Here is a 15,121-nt window from a genome sequence, read left to right as displayed (position 1 = left end):
GGACACAATATAATTAGTTTTTCGCAAGAAAAGTTGAAACTTAAAGTTAATTATATATTGCAAATTCTTAAATAAAACAACAAATTATTTATAATATTTTTATTATCTAAATTCAAAGACACTCATATATAAATGACTATAAATAGAGGATTCTTTCCATCTTAAGTATATATTTTATTTTTTGATATATCTTTCAACTTATCTAAACTTTTTTCTCTCGCACGATTAATTGAAATTATTTTAATGTTAATAATTTTGCATACTAGTTGAAACATGGTACTAAATCAAATCAATTAACAGTGACAGATACAGATCTCAATAAATAATAAAAAAATAAAAGAAAATTGCAAAAAACTGTGTACAGATTTTTTTTTTGTTTGAAAGCGAAAACCGTGTGTCGTTAAGTGCACGAAACAACGGTTACTACCGTCTATGTCGGTAGGAAAAAAAATTAAATTCTATACTTATCTTTTCGACATTCAATGCACGAGTTTCGGAGTCTATAAAAGTTTAATTTTGAAAACTTTGAAAATAAATTATATTATATATACTAGTGGAATATGTTAATGTGTGTTATCTTTTATTAATCGTAGATAATTATTTTAATTTTAAAAAATAACTAAATTTAAATAAACTGTGATTTATAAAGATAAAATGATAAAATAATTATTGTAATTAAATAATAACTAAATTTAAGAATTAAATATATATTTTTTCATTAATTTTAGTAAAAATTGAAATTAATCTTGTTTAAATATTTTAGACCAATTTAGTCCTACATATTTTAAAATTTAATATATTTAGTTCTTTTAATAAAATTTAGTTAAGTTTATTTGACATTTCAAACACATTTTTTTATTTAATATTGAAGTGAATATAAATAACTCAAATAATTATGAAATGTTCGTTTAAAAATCAATTAAACTTAAAAAATTGGTTAAAAAAATTAAATACACTAATTTTTATAATTGAGGGATTAAATTAGTTAAAAATTCTAAAAATGAACTATTTCCAACTTTTACAGAAGGATTAAAAACATATTTAATCCTAAATTTAATTAATAATTATTTAAAAAAATATTTATTTTAATTTAAAATAAGGATCACGTAAATAATAAATTTAAGAAAAAATGTGTATACGAAACAAAATTTATATACAAGTATAGAATACAAAAGATTGGACTTAATCGAGTTTGCAAATGATAAAATAAATGGAAAAAGAAAATATTTAAAGCAAGAGAAGGAAAGTGAAACTTAAGAAAAATTTTGCATTCATTTTTGTTAATTTTTCACTATTTTTTTAATTTAAAAGCATCGTTTTATAATTTTTTAATATAAACAATTTAAGCTTTTTTTATTTTCAAACATGATTAATATTCTTAGTTCAAATAGTTTGTATCAGTAATAATTTGCTATTTGGAAAATAATCTTCTGATGTATATTATTTATTTTAAACATGCATGTTAAATTATTAGCTTCAATTATATTTTAACCAATTAATAAATTCTGATATTTTCAATTAATTTATTATTGACGGTTTAAAATATCTTTTATTGTTATATAAACTAGCGTACACACATCACACGTCAGTGATGTATATGCAAATTTTGTAAATATACATATGATATTATAGTAGTAGAATGATAATGTAATGTTATTAAATGAATATATAAAATAAAATTATTTATTAAAAATAAAGTAAAATATATAAAAGAATATGAAAAAATAATTATTGATAAATAGAGAAACAAAATCAGAAATAAACTATTTTACAAAAAAATTTGTAAAAATAATGATTAATTTTTAAAAATTTAATAAATAATATATTTTAAAAAATAAAATTGATATTTTAAAATGTACACACAAAAATGAAAAATCTCTAGGTATATTTTTTTTTGTATATTTTTTATAGATACACTGTTATTTGTATTTTGTCATAAATTAAGTTACACTGTCATTCCTAATTTGCCATCATCATTACATGATTCAACTATTAATTTTGTCTTCTGTTTTTTAGTTCATCAATCAATTAACTTTTCCACTTTCCAATCACTTTTATCTAGACAATCAATTTGTTATTTTACTCTCCAATAATGAATTCACTGACATGTTAAAAGTGATTAGAGAGGAAAAAAAAAGACGATTTAATCAAAATGTTGGAGATAAAAAAAGTGAAATAAATAATCAAATCATCCAAATGGTAATAAAATTAAACCGCACAAATACTTAATTGAAAATAAAAAATATTATAAATATTTCACAAAATGAAACTTTTTTAATACACTCATAATAGTTAAAAGTTAGTAAACCCTAATTCTTTTTAAAATTTATTTATACATATCTAAAACAATATAATAGCAGCTTCTTCTTACAGGTTCATAATCTCAACTTACACTCTTAAACTTCTATATTCTAAATATAAAAAATCATATTCCAAATTATACAAGATTTAGTTTTTGTATTTTAGATTATATTTTAAAATATAAAATAAAAAAATACATTTTAAATTATACTAGTTTGCAATACAAAAGTACTGGAGGTGCGGAAGGAAATTATGGAAAAAGTTGCTGAATATAATATGCTACAAGATGAGCCCAATAGTTAATGTGCACATGAGCCCAAAACAAAATTGAACCAATGATTTAACCTTCCATTATTTTGGTGTTGACATAAAAAGCTCTTTGCTGCTTCATGTACGTGAAGACAAAAACACATCCCTCTAAAACAGTATTTAAAAATCGTACATAAAATAAAAAACTTAAGGGTCAAATTATATTTTTAGCAACTGTATAATAATTTAATTAATAAATTATTATTAAGGGATTCCGTTAATTTAATTATAACAATTATAAAAGGTAAATAGACAATTACTAACTTATTTATAAAATTAAAAAAAAATGTGAAAATGGGGATCGAAGAAGAGTAAATAAATGAAAGAAAAAAAATGTTTGAATTTTAGAATTTGAAAAATAGGGTTAATCAACATATTATCTTTGTCAACAACACCAAGATAACATACAAATAAACCTTTTTTAAAACTATTTTGGAGGATAAAGTTCCCATCAAATATTTTCTTCTTTGAAAACTAATTACAAATGAAAGAAAACAAGGAGAAACATACAACCAGTAGTACGTGACTACTTATGCCTTTTTGGTAATCAGGCTCAAGAATTTAGTAGTCATATTTTCTTTTTCATATAACTTCTCTTATTCTATTTGAATATCATATCATGATTGACTAAGTATTATAAACAAATTTATTGTTTTGAAGTGGGTACTCATCAAAGCTTCACATTGATTAAAGTGAAAAAGAAAAAAGGTAAGAAACTACTATGAATTTATTTTAGAGGTACTCTCATAGCTCAATAAGTTTATTAAGTGTATAGGAGGTTTGAGTAGTTATGTATTGCCCTTTTTTCACAAAAACATTGCATGAGAAGGATTTGTAATTTTGTTTACAAAAAATTATGTTGAGCAGAGTAAATATTATGTGTTGCACTTTTTTAGAGGAGGCTAGTGAATCATTTATTTAAATTTGTGTAACGGCTTCGTTGAAGTTGGATATCCCTTTATTTGATGGGAGAATAAATTTCTTTTTGTGGATATGCACAATTCAAGACTATTTGGTACAAAGTCTAAATTGTGTTTTAGAAGAGAAAAACATACTGAAATAAAATATTCAAAGTAGAGTACAATCCAAGAAAAAATAATGAGTACAGTTAGATTGACATTATTTCCACAAATTGAAGAGATTGTGTTGAAAGAAACTTCTCAGTGAACTTATGAAATGTGTTGGAAAATAAGTTTGTGTCAACATGTCCAACCAATCGACTAATGATGAAAATGGATTTGCACTAGTTAAACATGGAAAATGGAGGTAATGTGTTTGATCATATTAACCAATTCAATGAATTAGTATATAGAATTATGAATGCAGGAGACAAGAGTATTATAGATGACAAACATACATTACTTTTGTTGGCTTCACTGTCTAAGTCTTATAAGTCATTAGTGTAGTAAACATTAGTTGAAAAGAGTACAATATACCCAAATGATGTGGTGAGATCTTTGAATGAGAGTCAACAAATGATGGGTTAGAAGGTTAAGTATTACTAGCTAAAGGTGGGTTAGGAAAGAAGTATGGTTGCCAACCAGGTAAATTTCAACAAATGATATAGTACTATTTAAAATCATTATTGTGGAGAGTTTGGTGACATACAAGTTAAATGTGTAGAATTCAAGGACTTACGATACATGAAGGAAATAATATAGAAATATAAAAGTGTTCATCTTGTAAATATAGTCAATCACGAGGACAATCTTTTAAAATGTGAGAATTTTGGTGAAGGAGAATATATATTTATGAGATATGTATTCATTAAAGTCTCACATTGACTAATATGAAGAAGGAAAAGGTAGGAAACTACTATAAAAATATTGAGTTGATTTGAAATTTATTACCACAACTCAAAGTTATTATGTGTATAAGGAACTTGGGTAGTTATATATAGTTATATATTATTGAAGAGTTTACGGTTTGTGGTTTGTCCACAAAAGATTGTATGATAAAGATTTGTAATTTTGTCCTCAAGGAGTTGTAAGAGAATATTTGTTGTTTTTGTCAAAAAATTTATTTGTTGAATAAGTGCTAAAAAATGTTAAATATATTATGTTTTTATTTAGATATTTGTTTTTATTTATTGGTGTGATTATGTCTGAAGAGATTATTTTTTTATTGTGAGTTTCCAAACAATATTATATTAGGATAGCATATCAATTTGTTGTGTTGTAACTATTTGGATATATAGGAATAATATTATTTTTGTACAACCTCAACTAAATTATTCTATGGTTAATTTAAATTTAGATATTAGGTGTGACTAAAGACAAGAAGTTTCAGTAATTTCATTTCTAATGGATAAATTATGAACTAGTACAATTTTTCACCTCTATAGATCACTACCACGAGTTACTATACCATGCAGCAATTACTCCTTTCTCTTGAGTTACACTAAGAAAATCTGCACTCGAAATTGGACAAACTGTCACCATGATCATCTTATTGGTATTATTGTCGTCTATCAATCATGAGTAACTAATTAATCAATGCCATTAATTACAGCTAATTAAATGCAGTGATAGATACAGCTATGATCCATGATTATCTCATGCTTAATAAACGAACAGAGCATACCAAATCTAGGTCGAGAGAAAAAGACACGAGTTGGGCTACATAGCTAGATAAGTTAAGAGGCAATAACATTAGAGGAAAGAGTTGAAATTATAAGTTAGTTTCATTAGGTATATGGATCCTATATAAGAACTTGAACTTAACTTCTCAAGGTTACACAAACTAAGCCTTGAATTGTCAAAAAGTCTAGTTAATTTGGTAAGATATTTTTCCCTTAAGAAGTGGGTAGCGGATACCTGTCAGAATCAAGCATCAGAATTTGACAAGGCAAAGAGTTAGGCCAAGATTGTCCAACCAAATCAATGACCTTAAACAATTGACCTAAACACTGTAGTTAGTTAGTTCCTCAGTAAGGTGAGTTTAATAGTAAAATCACTATAATAACACTATGTAGAGAATCCTGTTAGGTTACAGAAGAAGAAGTTTCACTGGGGAGATACAATACTAATGAGACCTGAGCTCAACCACATAAGGAATTGACACCACTCTCAACCCAAAACCTTAAGTCAATGGGTTTATGGGTCTTTATTTTTATTCTTATACAGTGCTCTATTTTCTCATTTCTAGCCAATATGGAACTTAGACTTATACTTGGATTCCTAACAAATCCAAATTCGTTATTATCTCCTTGTTCTTGCAGTAGAGTGATGAAAAAGTGGTTAGCAGAAGAAGCAGTGGTTAATGTTAGAAATTCAAGTTTAAGTCTAAGTCCTACGTTGGTTAGAAATGAGAAAGTAGAACACTATATAAGAATAAAGATCCATAAACCTATCGCTTTAAGGTTTTGGGTTAAGAGTGATGTCAATCTCTGATGTAATTGGGCTCATGTTCATTGGTGTTAAATCTCCCTAGTAATCCTCTCTCGAAAGACTCGACAGTGATGAAACCCCCTCTATGGACCTAACAGTTAAACTGGTGTGCAGTGTTAAAGTGTGTGCATGTGCAAATGGGTGATGCAATCCCAACTTGTAATAAAGGGGACTCACACACCTTTGAAGCTATGAGGAAGCATGCACGTTACCGTGGAGGGTTCAACCCCGCTAGCTTCTTTATGAAGCCATAAATAATGCTTCTTGTACTGTGTCACTCGATGTTTACATCACATGTGCTGTAACTTTTTCCATTACAGTGAAAACACGCACGCTATGTGCTCCATCCAGTTAGGTAGTTACCTTTTTTGAGACACCACTCTTCATACAACTTGCCACTTTATGCAACAGGACCACCCCTCTCTTTCGGCAATCTCAGAATAATAATAAAAAGACAAAAACTAACAATACTCATCACAACCACACAACGTGTAAAACTTTTTACTACACTATTTTCTGCAATTTAGCATCTCACCATGAGTACAATCTTCTTTTTTGAGCTGTTTACCGAGACTCCAAATCGATTAAAGATAAAATCAATTCACAGTACATAAATAGCTACAAATTTTACCTTACAAGTTGGTCGACTAAAGATAAGATTAATTCACCTTATATAAATGGTTGCAAACCTTACCTTATAGGTTGGTCGACTACAAATCAAATCAATTCACAATATATAAGTAGATATGTTAAAAAGTGGACTTTAAATCTAATTCAACCTTGCAAAACCAGCTTGTAAGATGAGTTTTGCACCCATGTATATACTTTAAATTGACCTTATCTCTAATTGATATAGGTTTTCTAACACTCTTTCGTGCCGAGGTACATACATCTCGAATATGAAACTAGAAATTAAGGCGTGGTTCAATAACGGACTTTAATCCATGATTATGATACCATGTTAAGTAGTGGATTTTATGTCTAACTCAATCTTACAAGACTGACTTATAAGGCTGACTTATAAGGTTGAGTAAGATTCTACTTAACAATACGCACACTAACTTGAATTTGAGACTTTTGATTCATGAGAAATCTCACCTAAGTTTATCACATGTTGGGGTGATGATTGACTTTATGTAACTTTAGATGAAATCCAATGTATTTTCTGAATGAAAGTTAAGGATTAATTTATTGAAATAATGAGAAGTGAGCATCTTGAGATTGATCTTTGATCACGTGCTTAAACTAAGATTATCTGACAAAAGTGTATATAGTTTTAAGTCCACATATGAACATGCAGCATTATAAGTTCTAGAGATAGAATGAATGCAAATAAAGTCACACACGTGCATTCCTCAAACGTGATTGTTAGAGCTAACTCCATTTATCTGCAGCATTTCCTAATTTGGAAGGAATTTCTTTGTGTTAAGAATTTTTCACTTATCAATGCAGAATAGCTCTTTTCCTTAACAACTCCTGCACCTAGTTCCTTGTATCCACAGGATTGGTTTTAAATCTGTATAAGCAATATATCAGAGTTTTTTTTAGTATATTCATATGCTGTTCTGATAGTGTATCAGTTCATTGCATTTGTGCAGCATTTTCCCAACAAAAACAAGCATGCTCTCGCACCTCTGTTTGCTTTCTGCAGACTTAATTTTCCTTCCAAAGAAACTTTTGTTCTGATAGCTGAAAAGGTGAAATTAGATCAATCAATGTGCGGTATCTAATATTGGGGAGAAGATGGAAAAAGCAATAACAAATCTGAAAAAAATGATGGAGTGTGCTATATGCACAGCAATGATAGCATCCTTAAAATCCATACACTTATTGGGCAAGTACATCTACTACAAGCACCTAAATTTAACTAGATCCAAATAAACTTAGTTTAACACTCAAACTTTTATACCTATATATTGTACACATCTTGATACAGTGTATGATAATCTAAGTGTGAATCTAAATCTTATACCGTGTAAAAATGACATAGTTAAACATTACATAAGAAAAGAAATACTCAAACTCAAAGTTTTGAGATTTCGGATTGAAAGTGGTGTCAGTGTCTTATCTGAGTTAGATTTCGGTATGAAAAAAGACCCATCATTCTTTAACCTGAAGAGATGAAATGGTCCTCTTTGTACCGATAAACCAACCTTTTGTGTTACTTATCTCCTTTTTTGTATTCAAAATTACTGAATGATTTTGTACTTTTCATGAGATTTATTCAGGGTGACTTTGGCAGTGTGGTGGTATACAGAATAAAGGAATTTTCAGAGCAAGGACCAACGGTTGCCAACTTCATGCAACTGACATTCACTTCCAAATCATGCTGCTGCCGAACTGAAATCACTGTAGAAGGACAAGAACCATATATAGCAAAGCAAATTATAATGTCAACCAATAAAAAATCATGCACGTTTTGACGTTTAACTTATAGAGTAAAAGTTAACAACCTAAGTGACAAATTATGACACTGGACCAGTGTAAAAACTTTACACTATTAGCTTATGTATTCATGTCTGCTTTATATACATTATATACTCATTTTCCTGTACAATAATATGCTCTGAAGCTTAAACTTCAGTTATGGTTGGGTAGTGACATCACAATCAATGAGCTAAGCATATCATAGTTTGAAAATTAATGGTATTCGAGTTATTATATTTCAGTGGTCACTAACAGTCACAGTCACCAACATATGCCTTTTACGTGTACGGTCCACTTGAGTAATACGAGTGGAGTGAAGCATCTGAAAGTTCAGTATTATATCTGTAAAGAAAACTGAATTGGCTATTACTTTTGAGCTAACCAAATAAGATAGCAGTTTGTGTTGTTAACCTTTTTATATCCTATAATTGTAATCCCTTCTCTAAGTTGTATCATCACAGTGAAGGACACTCCATGCCTTTATAAGGTTGGAAATCTCACATTGACTATAAATAAGACGAGTTTATAATATATAAGTGGATGTAAATTTCATTTTGAAGTTGAGTTAAACTTAAAGTCTTTGTTCTTAGCATGGTATCAGACCTATGAATTTGAGTTTATTCTAACGAGATTTGTTGTTTATTAGGTCTATCAAATCACTTGCTGCTCGGATGTCTTTAAAAATGTACTAAAAAATTTATAATTTGATCTTTGGTTTGGGAAATCCTACCGAACCAAAATCACGTGTCCTTTTGTGGATGTAGCCTTGAATTACTGCATCATCACCCTGTGCTTTATAACTCGCCATGTCTTTCACATTCTTTGTCACAAATTCCATATCGTTCTTTATCTTTCTCTCTCTCCCTTTGGTAACACTGCATAGTTTTTGGCCAACATGGTGCAATCAAGGAAATTCAGAGGTGTGAGGCAACGCCATTGGGGCTCGTGGGTTTCTGAGATTCGTCACCCATTATTGTACTCTCATCAAACTCATCCATATTTTCAATTATTTATTTCTTCCACTTCAAAACAAAAATTAGAAAAGTATCATAGTTTTTTCTCTTCTTTGTTTTTTAATCATCATCCTTGTTCCCTTATTGATCATTAGTTGAGAGAGGTTTCAAATTGCAGCCAATGTTACAGTCATGGTTTCTGTCAGAATCCATGACATTGCAAGAAATTGCCTCAATTGTAGCCACTACACGGTTGCACAGATTTCCATAAACCATTTTAAAACCATTATAGTATCTGAATTAATTGAAATCGGTGGCATGAGTATCCGTGCATATATAATACATAATAATGTGCATTGAATGTGAGAGTCTCATTACTTTGCAATTTGTGGTGTTTGAATAGGAAAAGGAGGGTGTGGCTTGGGACATTCGAGACAGCTGAGGAAGCAGCAAGAGCATACGATGAAGCAGCCATTTTGATGAGTGGAAGAAACGCTAAAACAAACTTCCCAGTTGGTGAAAACCAAGTGGTGAATCACACTGCTTCATCTTCTTCCTCCTCCACCACTACATTGTCTGCAGTTCTGAGTGCAAAGCTCAGGAAGTGCTGCAAATCACCCTCTCCTTCCCTCACTTGCTTAAGACTTGACACTGAAAATTCCCACATTGGGGTGTGGCAGAAGAGAGCAGGCCCTCGTTCTGACTCTAGCTGGATCATGATGGTTGAGCTGGAAAAAAGGAATAGCGACGTTGATCATGATCATGATCATCCCCATGACCATGATCATGGTCATTCTAACCATGACTATGATCGTGATTATGATCATGATCAAGATCAAGGTCCTTCTTCTAATTCTGAAGTTCCTGTAGTTGATCATCATGCCCCAGAAAAGATAAAGCCTGAGGAAGGTAATGGCATAGATGAGGAGCAGAGAATGGCTCTCCAGATGATAGAGGAGCTTCTGAATAGGAATTGAGGTGTATGAACATCCTCATTCCAACACTGCTATGGTTCATTTTCACTTAGTTTCTTTGTCCCACCACATAGAAAAGGATAGTGAGAGTGGTACTGCATTGATTTGGTGAATGAGGATGTTAAGTTTAATGTTTGTGGCTGTGAATGTCTCCAATGTGTGTGTAACTACCTACTACCTAGTTCTGTTCAAACTTCTTTTTATTTCCTCTGTAAAAACTATTCCTTGCTTTAAATATTTTTTATGATATCTCTTGTTATGAATGCATGAATGTATGAATGAAATGATGAATAACTTTTAGCTTTTTAAGAGATGACAAATTGTTTCATTCTGAACATACATTCACGAATGGGAAAACATGTTATCTGATCCTTTGTGTTTCATGAGAGTGGTTGCCAGCAACAGTGTTTATAATCATAAATTTAGTTTTTATACTACAAGGAAAAAAGTTGAACTTACTTGGTTAATACAATGATGAATTTAGCTTGTAACTTTAAAACATACACTTAATCCATGTTTACTCTGATAAATTTGTGACTAATACACAATCTTAATTGACATTTAAATTTATTATAATTTTAAAAGGGTCTTGCTAACTAATCTCTTTAAAGATAATTAATACGCATTGAATTTTACAAAAATTCATAATTGATTGTGATATTAAATGAAATCTGACATAATAACTATTCATTTTATTTTATTTTACTTAAAAGACAAAAATATCATAAGTATCGTACAATTGTACTTAATACTTTATTTAATGCTTACCAATAAAAGTTAAAAAATAATAAAATATCTATATTTTGATGTTGTTAAAGATTTAAAATATAATTAAACATAAAAAAGTTTAAATTAAAAAAAAATATTTAAACACCTAAAAAGTTAAAAAAAACAATTAAAATATTAATTTGAGACTTAATTGAATTTTTTTTCTTTGACTTCTAAATAATCTTTTGTAACATTTCTCTTCGCTTAACAAAAATATATTGTATTAACAAAACAAACAATATTTAAAAATGTACTAAAATTATATGATTACAATTTTACTTTTGATGATAAAGAATAAGCCACTCACCCACCCAGTGTTAAGTTAAGACAATTTTCAATGCGTCGCCCACCAGCCAACCACGTAAAAATCTCCACTGTTGAGTCAAGAATTTTTTAAGGGAATCTCCGTCAAGCTCTTTCCATGCACAATCAAAAGTAAATAAAAGTTAGTCAAGGATACGTTAACAAATAAGTAAATTCAAGAAAATGACTTGGTTTTGTCGTAGATCTCCTCAGTTCAACGAGTGCCAAAACTTGAAACTCAATCACAAATCAACGATTCCAATTTAGTTCAACAAAACCAAACAAGCCCTGCACCCAATGTTCCATTCGTGTGAATAGTAAATCATCGGATCTTCCCTTACTCTCTCATGTACTTGTGTATCTTCCTCATTTCTTCTTTTTTATCTCAATTTTCAATCTCAATCTTTCATCTTTTTTAAAATTAAATTGAATCATGGTGATATTGAAGAATCAAGGACATCTTGGACCGATCAATTTCCTTTTTTAAACAAGTTCATTTTTTACCATTTTTTAAAGCAATTTGTCTTTCTCTTGCATATGATAAATTTGTTTATTGTGTACACTGGACGTTGATAAATTTATCTTTTTCTAGATAGGTAAGAGATGATAAATTTATATTAGAAAAATTATAATAAAAAGTAAAAGAATTGAACCTTTTTCAAAAGGAAAGTTTGCAATGAAAATGAAAAAAAAATGCATCTACGTTAACTTTTGATCTTTATATACATTATTTTGATGATAAACTTTATGTTACACTTTCGTATTAGGTTTTATATGTATATAATAATGTCGCAAATTTAATTTAAGTAGTTGTTGCTAAAATTTGGCCTTACCGACCTAAAAACAATTATTGACTTTTAGATGATATTTTGCTTGGTTTCCATTGCACAATTTTTCAATAAACAAGTGATATTACATGATACATGTAGTTTGACCTATGTTAGTAAGTTGTTTTGGATTTAGGAAAAGATCAGTCTACAATTTATCTTTTGACATTTTAATTTGTTTCATGTCAGATAATCTTTAACATTTAATGATAATTTTTTATGATTATTTTATGATATGACAGGGAATGATGATCGTATGTTTTTGGATTTAATTATCATGTGTGATTATTTGGAGTAAACATAATAAAAAAGAAAATGATTTTTTAATTAAAGAAAATAATTTATATATAAAAATCTAATCTTAGATCCTCAATTTTTTTGTTAACTTGATAAGGAACACCGAAATGTAATGAATTGAATTCTGTGATACTTTTATGGTATTGTTCACATAAGACTTTTGGTAGTCACATGCCTATTCTAGGGGAATACTCAAATTATGATAATGAATAAATACATTGAGTTTTAGAAGTTTTCTTGAGACTGTTTGATTAAATGTGTTAAATGAGTTTTTGATTTGACAACCTATGCATGTGTGTAGCCTTATAGGTTACAATTGCAATTCGTTGTCACTATTGAAGTGTGCACTGAATTTTTGTAAGAGAAAATTCTCACAAAAGTTTCATTATTTTATTAACATATTTGAGTACCCTTTATACCAATCTCATGGGACATAATAACATTTTAAGTTACGCAATTCGAATCGGGTTATGGGCAGATATGTTAAAGTGGGTTAGGCCAGCCAGTTCGTCAAAAAAGACGGGTTGGGCTGAAATTTTCAATCCGCCAATTCATTATAACCTGATTTATCTAATCTGTCAGTTTAACAAGCTAAAATGAACCAATTCATCTTGGCTCACCAAACCGTTTTTATTTTTATGTTTAAAATTTAAAATAATTAAAAAATAATATTTTTTATATTATATAAATAAATTTATATATATATATATATATAATAGATTTATAAATAAAAAAAAGTTAAAAAAAGGCGGGCCAGCTTGTCCTAAAACGGGATGGGTTGTAATATCCAATCCGTTTATTGATGGCGGGCTAACCCGAACCGATTCATTTTTTGCGGGCCACAGGCGGGTCGGTCCAGGCCAAAACGGGTCAAACTGGCCCGTTTTGCCACCCCTAAGAAAATTGGAGTCAAATTTTACAATTTTTTAAACCTTAAAATAAATAATTATTACTTAGAAAAAAAAATCAACGACCTAAAAATCTATAAATAGACTATCCAAATTAAAAATAGGGGTAAGCGAAGATTTAATGCTAATTACATAAAACAATAATCTCATAATATGTTTTTGGTTAAATACAATTTGCTTAAGATAAATATTTACTATTTTTAGACAATGAAAGTAATATTCATCTTGGTATTCAACTTTTCATTCAAAATCTAAATATATTAGAAGTAAAATTATTGATATAATAACTACGACATTACTTAGAAGAATTTGACGCTTGTGAAATTTTTTAGTTTAACAATAATATGTATTATCGATAGATTAAAATATCATTCGATCTGGTATTTAAAAAATAAAACTAAGAATATTCTTCTATAACAACAATTTAAAAATATAAATACAACTTTATTTAATGTCATATATGTTTTTCGTGCTCATTTATTTAAATATTGATGATTTTTTTTGAAAGAAACATGTGAAGGACACATGATATCAACAAAACATAAGTTTAAGTGCTTATTTAAGGGATTGATATTATATATAGGACTCAAAATCTTAAAATATTAAATTTATAATTTCCTTTATGAAATCCAACATTTTCATCTAAATATAAACTTTTTTCAAATCACAACTGGATTTTCAAGAGATGCATATCAAAATAACAAAAAAAAAATGAATTAAACAATTCCTAATAAAGACTAAATAAAAATAAATAAATGTTTCTTCTATGTTATACAAATAAAATACTATATTTATTTTAAAAATAATAGAATAATATATATATATATATATATATATATATATATAGAAAAATATACAGATCCTTTTAAAATAATAATAAATATATAATTATTGTTGTGTAAATTCACAATAAAATCAAATAATAAATATTATTGATAAATATCATATAAACTTTTATCAAATATGTTAAGTATCAAATACACTCACGATACATCACATAATTGAAATATTGGTTATCATATATTCTTGTTAAATATTTTACTTTGGGTTAAGTATGTTTTTATTCATTGAATTTTACCTAAAAATTAAAATTTGTCTCTGTCTGAAACTTTGATACATTTTGGTCTCTAACCTTTAAAAATAAATGAATATAGTCCTCTTAATCAAATTATGTTAACTTTTTTTAACGAGTCAAACGCATTTTTCAACAAATATTAAACCGGGAATGTGTCAAACGATGATATAAACAACTTCGATACTAACATGAAACGTATTTGACACGTAAAAAAACAATTAACGTAATTAAATTAAAATAACTATATTTATTAATTTTTAAAGTTTAAGGACCAAAATATATAAAATTTCAGACATGAATGAATTTCAATTTTAAATTAAAATTGAGGTACTAAAAACATAATCAATGCTTTTATTTTATTTTATATGACAGATATCTTTTCTCAATTCTATAAATAGATACTTAAAAACGTTAACCATTATTTTTCAGTTAGTAATTTATTCTAGTATATTTTTTGGTGTATATGATGCCCACAGCCCATAGATATAATATATAAATAAATATATCCATCACATCAAACGAGGGGTTGAAGCACGGGAACGTATTTATGCGTATGCTTTGTCATAATAATAGAAACACTGTTAATTAAA

General features: G+C 28.3%; 1 protein-coding gene across 1 annotated transcript; it reads left to right on the top strand.

Moving 5' to 3' along the window:
* Positions 1-9,190: 9,190 nt before the first annotated feature.
* On the top strand, positions 9,191-10,662 carry LOC114166679 (ethylene-responsive transcription factor WIN1). The gene is made up of 2 exons (XM_028051443.1): positions 9,191-9,401; positions 9,783-10,662. The coding sequence occupies exons 1-2, from the start codon at positions 9,322-9,324 to the stop codon at positions 10,354-10,356; spliced, it is 654 nt and encodes a 217-aa protein (XP_027907244.1). The 5' UTR covers positions 9,191-9,321; the 3' UTR covers positions 10,357-10,662.
* The last annotated feature ends 4,459 nt before the right edge of the window (positions 10,663-15,121 follow it).

This window comes from Vigna unguiculata, chromosome 10, assembly GCF_004118075.2.
Source record: "Vigna unguiculata cultivar IT97K-499-35 chromosome 10, ASM411807v1, whole genome shotgun sequence".
NCBI classification, from domain to species: domain Eukaryota; kingdom Viridiplantae; phylum Streptophyta; class Magnoliopsida; order Fabales; family Fabaceae; genus Vigna; species Vigna unguiculata.
Note: the sequence above shows the minus strand (reverse complement) of the source record. Positions and strands in the feature narration are given on the sequence as shown.